At 46.5% G+C, this 8,465-nt stretch overlaps 1 protein-coding gene across 2 annotated transcripts; it reads right to left on the minus strand.

The window, feature by feature from the left end:
• Window positions 1-6,504: 6,504 nt before the first annotated feature.
• Window positions 6,505-8,230, minus strand: LOC104594907 (uncharacterized). 2 transcript variants are annotated; one of them, XM_088898862.1, is made up of 2 exons: window positions 7,119-8,230; window positions 6,505-7,023 (listed from the first exon to the last, which is right to left on the minus strand). In XM_088898862.1, the coding sequence occupies exons 1-2, from the start codon at window positions 8,080-8,082 to the stop codon at window positions 6,641-6,643; spliced, it is 1,347 nt and encodes a 448-aa protein (XP_088754988.1). In that variant the 5' UTR covers window positions 8,083-8,230; the 3' UTR covers window positions 6,505-6,640. The 2 variants fall into 2 exon arrangements, with proteins under 2 accessions (XP_088754988.1, XP_010253757.1); XM_010255455.3 differs by having other exon boundaries at window positions 6,505-7,020; window positions 7,119-8,228.
• Between the last annotated feature and the right edge of the window lie 235 nt (window positions 8,231-8,465).

Raw genomic sequence — 8,465 nt, forward strand, 5'->3', positions numbered from 1 at the left:
ACTCGAGTTGGTTGCCCCGCACTACCCCCACACCGAAGTCTGTAGGGAACTTCATGGCCAAATAGTAGGTGGAGACCACCGCCCGTAGGATATGCGTGATTGGCCGCCCTATTATGGCATTGTATGGGGAGGGGGTCGCGACCACCAGGAAATCATGGTTGAGTTTGACCACACAAGGCCTTGTGCCGACTTCCACAAGTACTGTTATTTTTTCGAGGGGCCTGACTTCTTCTCCGCTGAAACCCACCAGAGGAGTGTTCGCGGGCTTCAGCTCGCTCCTTTGTAACTGTAGCTGGTCAAATGCTATTTTGAAGAGGATGTCCGCTGAGCTGCCCGAATCTACGAGTACGCCTCTGACCTCGAAGTCGCTGATCCTTAGTTTAATGACGAGCACGTCATCATGGGGGTAGTGGACCCCTCGCGCGTCGTCTTCCGTGAAGAAGATTGGTTCTTCGGTCTTCGGTCTTTTTGGGGGGTTCCGTTCCTCGAGGGCCGCTTCGCGAATTGAAGTCCGGGCTGCTGCCGAGGTGCACCCTACTACCACCGAACCTCCCACAATTACATGGATGGTTCCCCGAACTGGCCTCTTTTCCGGAGGCTGTCGCTGCAACGGTTCGACAGGTCTGCTGCTAGATTCGGGGGCATCCTTTTCGTGCTCCCCTTGCCGACCTGCCTTATTGTTATTATTGTTATGCTGTACAAAATTTCTTAAGTATCCACGACGGATGAGCCCCTCTATGTCATCCCGGAGATTATTACACTGTTCGGTACTATGACCGTGGTCTCTATGGAAACTACAATACAAATTCTTATTTCTCTCGTTCGGATTTCCCTTTAGGCGAGGTGGCCACTTAACGTATGGGGCATCATTGATTGTCATTAAGATCTCGGTCCGCCTCGCGTTTAACGGAGTTTAATCCGTCCGAACTGCTAGGGGAGCTCGGAACGACTGGTTCGGCTTCGGCTCTCGGGCCGGGTTTTTTCTGTCGACTGGGTTGGAGGACTCGCCTTCCCTCTTTCTTTTCTCATTCCCGCTTTCGGTTCGTTGGTTGATTTCTTCCTCTGTCCTCATGAACTTGTCCACGAGCTTGAGGAATTCGGCCACGGTTGCGGGCTGGTTAGCTACCATGTGCCACTTGAACTCTTTGTGCGTTACTCCTCTCTTGGCCGCCGCGAGCTACACCGCGGGGTCTAACCGTGGTATCTGTAAGCATGCTTCATTGAATCACTTGATGTAGCCCCGAATGGATTCTCCTTCCCTCTGGACTACTCCGAAGATGCTTTCCTCTGTTCTGGGGCACCGTTTGCTGGTGACAAAGTGTGCGGTGAAGACCTGCACGAACTGGGCCCGGCATTTTATCGACCCGGGGGCCAGGTTCCTGTACCAAGTGCGGGCTACCCCCCTGAAGGTGGTGGTGAAGGCCACGCACATGCACGATTCACTGGCCCTGGCGAGGTGCATTTGGGACTGGAAAGCGTCAACGTGGTCGTTGGGGTCGAAGGACCCATCAGACTTGTCCAAAGGTGGGAGCTTGAAATCCCTGGGCATGGGGACCGCCAGGAGTTCTGATGCAAGGGGGAAAGAAACTGAGAGAATCGGGGCAGCTCCTACCTCATCCGAGCTCGTCTTTTCCTTGCCTCTGAGCTCTGACAGGACACGGGTGGCAGTTCGGCGACTTCGCCGACGCCTTCGTTGTTGAGTGGGCCTGGTACTGGCGCTACTGGCCTCTGTGTTGCCGAGCTCGATGGGCCCGGAATGCTGGTAGTCTGCTGCCAGGGCGCCGAACCGGTTTTCCGTGAGCGGGAACTCGGGCTTGGAGCGCCGAGGTGCCGATCTTGCGGGCGAGCTTCCTAACCCGCCTGCGAGCTGCGAGGCGGGGATGATTTTTCTCTCTTCGGACTGGGGACGAGGCCTGGCTGTTAGGGGGGTTCTGGGGCCGGGAGGCCTTTCCCTGGTGGGGGCATCCATCTTGTGGGGAGGACTTAACCGGCCTCGGAGCAGGGTGCCGAGGTGGAAGTGGTGGTTGGTTCAGCGGCAGTTGGGGGAACTGCTGTTGATAGTGATACTGGGAGATATTGTGCAGTACTTGGTGCTGATGAAGCTGGAACTGTTGCATTTGGCCTTGCATTGCCTGTATGCACTGCATCAAGTCGTCCAACTAGTTTTGGCTGGCTGCCAGGGGGACGGCAGTTGGTTCAGTGAAGGTTGTCTCAATAGGGGGAGGAAAGGGGATGCTCATGGTAGGAAGGTTTACGGGCGCCACTGCTTGTGGTGCATTCAAGCTGGGGATCCCATCCACCGAGAGGGGGATGGTGAACTGTCCGACGCACACCACGGGGACTTGAAGTTGTTCCCCGGTGGTGTTTGTCTCCGTGCCACGTCCGGCGTTGCTGGAAGAAGCCATAAGTGTTGGGTTTTTTTTTTGAAGGAAAGAGGTTATGAGAGTTTGGAGGGAGGCTTTTTGAAGTGATCCCACGAACGGCGCCAATTGATGGTGCGCAATCCGGCTGGTCTTAGCTATCAACGACCTTGCCTCTGAACTCAACAGCAGGGAACCTGAAACGGAGAAGATGAGGAAGCTCCGGGGGGAACCCGGTGTAATGGCTCCGAAGCTCAAGTTAGAATCCTTCAAAGGCGAGATAAAACCAGATAGCGCAAAGTTTGCATACCCTGTTCTTGGGGGGTAGAGAGCCTTTTATAACCACCTCGCGCACTCACTCATAGGCTTCTGCCAGGTCGGGTATGATTACTTCCGTGCTTCTGCCAGTTCGGGTGTCATCACCTCTGCTGGGGCAGAACCGCCACTGCTCTTTTTGTTGGAGCCGTCTCTGTAACTAGAGATGGCGGTGGCAGGTGGCCGTTGAAGTGCGGCTGTCAAGCGTTAGATCCCAAGTCGGTCAGGTGCGCTGCCCCTGGATATGGACTCCTTCGGTGTCAGGTACGATGTTCTGGAGGCGAAGTGCTGGAGCGGTGTGCGAGGCGAAGTCTTGAGTTCGGATAGGGGAGTGTCTTTAACTTTCATGAGGCGGGCCAGTTCGGGTCACTGCTTTATGTGGCTCGGGGTTAAAGGGAGAGTTCGGACTCCTCGTAGGGAGTTCGAGCTCTTAGTAGGGAGGTCGGGCTCCTCGTAGGGAGTTCGGGCTCCTCGAAGGGAGTTCGGTCTCCTCGAGGGGAGTTCGGACTGCTGGTTTCTTCCCTTTGGTGTTTGCACCTTGGGTACGTTGCTTTAAGTGCCGAGCTACTTGTTTTTTGCCATGTGGCGTGATTGCGAGGTCGGGCCAAATCTTACTTCATCAGATAAAATAGATGTAAATCTACTTTCATCTGTCCAACGGTTACCTCGCGTCTCTTCTGTCCAACACTGTATGTCTTCGTTTGAACCAAGAAGAGAGAACCAATGCGACGGCGACATCCCCCACCAGTGTGACGGTGGCATCCCCAACCGGCGAGTTCTCCAGGCTCGAAGATGGGTCGGCCGTTCTCGGTAATCTGACTCTTTTTTATCGCTGTTAGAACCTGACGGTAAGCTGGCTCCGCGAGGAAGGTAGTGTGGTGCCGGAGTCGATCACGGCGCTGCCGTTACCCTGGTTGTCTAAGGCCCAGATCACGGTGCCAGAATCGATCACGGCATCCCCACTAGTGCCGCCGTTACCCACGGTGCCGTCTCTCCTCCTTACTCCTTCCAGTTCCTACCAAGCAGATAACCAACCCAAATGATATTTGCTGCTTCCACGACTCTCTTTCCAGCAAGAACTTCTTGGGCTTTGTCGTCGCCCTTAGTGAGTCCATCCACCACCACATTTCCACCAATCTCAAATTGTAAATTCCATCGTCACCCTCCTCGAAACACTTCTCCGTTGGGTTGAGGAGATCCCACCAGTGCAAAGGTCCTCCTGATATGGTAACTACTCTTATCGGGATTGGCATGAACGTATGACCGAAAGTGCTGAATCCTTGATGCTTCAATTTCTCCTCGACAATCTCCGATCTGCCACCCTCGAGCTTATTCCATACTTCACCGATAGTTTCGGTAATTCGAGCCGCATCGACTACGGCATGGGCCATGAAAAGGTCCCCATCATGCAGCATTTCCTGTTTGGAGGGCTCATTAAATGGGACTAGGGTGATCCATGAACCAGCTTTTTCAGTTGGACATTTGCATCGGTAGTTCATCAGGCTTCAGGGATCGATCACATCAGGTAAACTCAGACATACCTGTGGAGACAAAACTTTATCACTGATGCACAACAACGATGGATGTACAGATCAATGCATGAATGGGGGGATTTCATTCTGTTTCTTGTACATCAGGTAAATTCAGACATACACCTACGGAGCCAAAACTTCATCACGGATGCAGTGGCTGTTGCTCTGTTGAGACCCAGTTTTTATGCGAAAAGCAGCAGCAGTAAATTTTTTTACACCCTAAACAACCAAACAAGGTGTAAATTTTCAAAATCAACTGATTTTAATTCCCACAGATCACTAAATCGGTTCATTTTTTCCTTGGTGTAAAATTTGAATTTACACCTCAAAACAAATGCAGCCTTAAATGACTCAACTAGCAAACATGCTCTTTACAAACAAACTTGAATTATATATATATATATATATGGATCTACTTTTAAACCTTTTTATTCCAATTATTTTGCATATTCTCCTAAAATTTTAAAATATATGTTTCTCCTTTTTAGAATATACTAGCTTTGTATTTTAGTTGATTGGTATAAGCAAATATGCTACTACAAAGGGTACATTCTATTTCAGAGATCTGAGGAGTTGGCTTTAAGGTTGAAAGTTGAAACCAGTGTTTAGTGGACAATGGATAAAGAATGGAGGAATCCTGTGGCCAATCCAATGGGTGAAGAATGTCATATAGGGGATCCTCTTGGTCTCCCATTGTTCGTTCTCATGGTTCATGTTTTCCTCCAATGCTGAGTTTGGAAGGAGTATAAATATAAATATGTAGAGTATTTTTGTACATATTTACATTTACTGAGCCTGAATATAAATACGAATGCCAAAGCTTATATTTTATATTATTTTGTATGTATTTTTTACACTGAGGCCCAGCATGACTGAGAAACGGGCATGGGTTTGGCCGGGCCTAACCTGAGAAGGGGACCATTGGGTGGGCCGTGGGTTCATGGAATGATAACTGGCTTCGCAGCTCCAATATTGAATGCAATCTCGCATTCTTGTTGAAGAAAAGGAATCCTTTCGCTTTCCAAAATTGATGAATTAATTTAATGTAATGTATTTTCCTATTTTCTGCAAACCAATTATAATTTAAAGGGTCACTTACTATTTTACAAAGGACAAGGTTTCCCAAGAGAGAGGTATATATGGAAACTTGCGTATGTGGGTTTGAGAAGATATTAATTAATTCCATGAACAGTTTTAGTAAACAAAAATATTTTACTCTTGCTCGGATGATGATGCCAAAAACATTCAACCATGTACGTACATCTTTCTCTTTTTCTTTTTGCTCTGGCTCCACTTCCTTCTACCTGCCATATTTTTTATAAATCAAGATATTAATTTTACACATGAAAGAGAAGATGAAATGCCTTTAATTAAGGTCCCCCGAAGTTGTCAGTGGGCATGGGTGGGATATGTTGTTGGGCGCAAATGTGAATTCAGCAAGAACTCACTTGCTAAAATCTGACAAAATTTTATGAGATGGATATTTACTGAATTGCCCTTAAAAGGGTAAATAAACTAATATTAATATAATAATCTATTTACATTAAACTTAATGGGGTGATTCAGTAATTGCACATCTCAACAATGTTCAAAGTGGGATCTAAAATATTTAAAGCATTATGCCATTAACGGAAGGGAAGTTTTTACAACTTCCAAACTGAGCCTTTCTTTAGTTTTTTTGTGGAGATTTACAACAAAAACAAAAAATAATTTCTGTTGAAATATTTGCAGCCTAAAAAATACAAAATAATAAGAGTCCATTTAGTTTACAGTCGAAATCGGAATTTCTCAGAATTAGAATTGGCTGGAATAGATTTTCATTCGCAGGTGAAGGGGAGGGAATGGCCATTTCACAATAATAGAAATGGGATTCTGATTCTACTCAACCAAACCAAATAGTTTAGAATCGGAATGAATCATTTCAATTTCAATTTAGAATCTCTATTCCAACAAACTAAACGGACCTTTTCATTCCATCCACTTCAGCCGTTAACAAATTCCCGGTTATGCAAATGAGTTTTTTCACCCGGTTGTTTGATCCTTCTTCCCAGTGACAGTCACCGGACAATTAATTCGGTCCTACTTTTGAAGGTTTTAGTCGTTTCACTAAACGATACCCTGTTGAACCGTGCAACCCGCCATCCAGCCTCAGACAGGCAGACTCTGGGTCAACGTCCAGCTCGGTTTTTAAATGAATGCTTCAAACTTCAAACTTCAAACTAATAAATCGTTGTTTGAATTAAAAAAAAAAAAGCTATATTTTTGTTCTTTATATGGCTGTACTCCATTTGAGAATATTTCTTTTTTTATTATTATTATTTCAACTTACAATGCACACTGCCATGGATCTCTGAAGTCTCAGGGAACTCGAGTTCACATTGTCTTAACAGGGGAAGAAGTAAAAATACAGTACAGTGAGAGAGTTTGCAGAATTTATACACAATTGTACAGTAAATTCGTGGAAGGAAATATCGCAAATTCGTCTATAATCTCGTGTAGAAGTTGGTCGAGGATTTGTACGCTGAATTCAATCCTGATCTCATCGAATTCTTCCAACGTTGACACCTCTCTTGAAACCCAACTTGAGGTTTTAATGTCTTGATCTGTTAAATGGCAAATCTCTCCCCACCACTCTAAGTGGGCCTGATCATCCTCCTTGCTTGTTTCCTTGATTGCTTTTGTGTCAAATGAATTTGATTCCCAATCATCCAAGCTCGTAATACGAGCAAAAAGTGGAGATGGACCTTCGGACTTGGCTAGCTCTGGCGATAGTTTCCTTCTTGAAGTTGAACCTTTTGGCTTCGATTCTTCTTCTGCTATGAAAACATTTAAAGAATGGAGAATGTTAGAATGAGAAACTGTTGAATTTGAAAACTCTTGAACACTGTAAATGTTTTGAATCAAGAAGAACCTGATAAAGGAGTTTCAGAGTCAACTAGAAAGCTAGTGAGATCAAGAACAGAAACTGGGCTTGAATTTTCCGAGTTGCACTCGGTTTCAACTTTCTTGGTTGAAGAGGCATTGTTGTTGCTCTTCTTTTTCTTGGCAAGTTTTGCTTTCTCAGAGACGTCTTTGTGTTTAGTAGGCTTCGGTGGACTTCCTGTCTTCCTAAGTGCATTCTGGTTTGTGTGAGCATCCTTCTTCTGAGGAAGCTTTGTTGAACCCTGATCCTTGATATCGCAACGATTGCTAACCTCACGCAAAGGCCGTCTGTCGGAGATCCTTCTCTCCGGCTTCTCCTTTTCGCTGTGAACCCTCTTCCTGTTTTCTTTATCTTCCTTGTTCGTTTTGTTCTTCTTCTCCTCGATTCTCTCTTTTCTGTTCTCCTTGTTATTGTTTCTACTCATCTCTGTTTTCCTCTGCTTCAATTCTCCGAAACCCGTCTCGCACTTCCTTCCCTTACATCTCAGCTCATTAGTTTCTCTCACATTCTCAAAGCTGAGGAGAAGGAAATCTTCGTTCTCCAGCTGTAAGAACGTGGAGGCTTCGCGAAACGACAGAGAAGTCCTTACGCGTCGATGCCGTCCCTGTGGCTTCTCAAATTCTGGCCAGTACTCTGCAGAGTTTGCAGACCTACTTCGGCCAATTGAATCTGGAGTCTTCGCCGGCAATGATTCAAGACCCATTAGCCTAGCCACTATGCCTGGAGTTGCCGTGGGAACCTCACTCTTTTCCTCCGTCTCCTTGGAGGTTGGCCCGTGATCCAGCTTGATGCAGTCTGGTTCTTTAAGGTGATCGGCGGGGTGAGTAGGGAGACCACCAAAGCAGAGGAGGCGCCGGACGATGGTAGAGAGACAACCGACGGTGGCATTGTGGGAATTACCCAAGTTTCCATCAAAGGAAGAGGTAGAGGATGATGAGCAGGAAGTCTTCATTAATGGAGATGGGAATAGTGTCGAGAATGGAAGAGAAAACCAAATTTGAATAAAAGGAAAAAGAAATCACTGAAACCACTACTTGCAATCAGCAACAGCAACAGAAAAAAAGCAATGGAAAAAAGAGAAATTTGAATAAAAGAGAAGAGGGAAAAGCGAGAGCGAGAGAGAGAGAGAGCGGGCTTTGTGTTTGAAAGTTGTGGAGGATGTGATGGAGATTGATTGAAAGAGTTGAATTATTGCGAAGTGAAAGAAAAAGTAGGTGATGGTGGTGGGCATACACAGATACAGTTAGCAGTGAGCACTGAGTTGCTTTCTTCTTCTTGTTCTTGAGTTCACACAATCACACTGGATTAGTGGATTGGGCCTAGGAGAGAGAATTG

This window comes from Nelumbo nucifera, chromosome 2, assembly GCF_055504915.1.
Source record: "Nelumbo nucifera cultivar China Antique chromosome 2, China Antique-T2T, whole genome shotgun sequence".
NCBI classification, from domain to species: domain Eukaryota; kingdom Viridiplantae; phylum Streptophyta; class Magnoliopsida; order Proteales; family Nelumbonaceae; genus Nelumbo; species Nelumbo nucifera.

Excerpts from the sequence above, each read along its gene's own strand:
- LOC104594907 (XM_088898862.1), bottom strand. The coding sequence starts at position 8,082 with ATGAAGACTTCCTGCTCATCATCCTCTACCTCTTCCTTTGATGGAAAC. Across the intron at positions 7,024-7,118 it reads CTCTGAAACTCCTTTATCAG|CAGAAGAAGAATCGAAGCCA; the intron begins GTTCTTCTTGAT and ends ATGTTTTCATAG.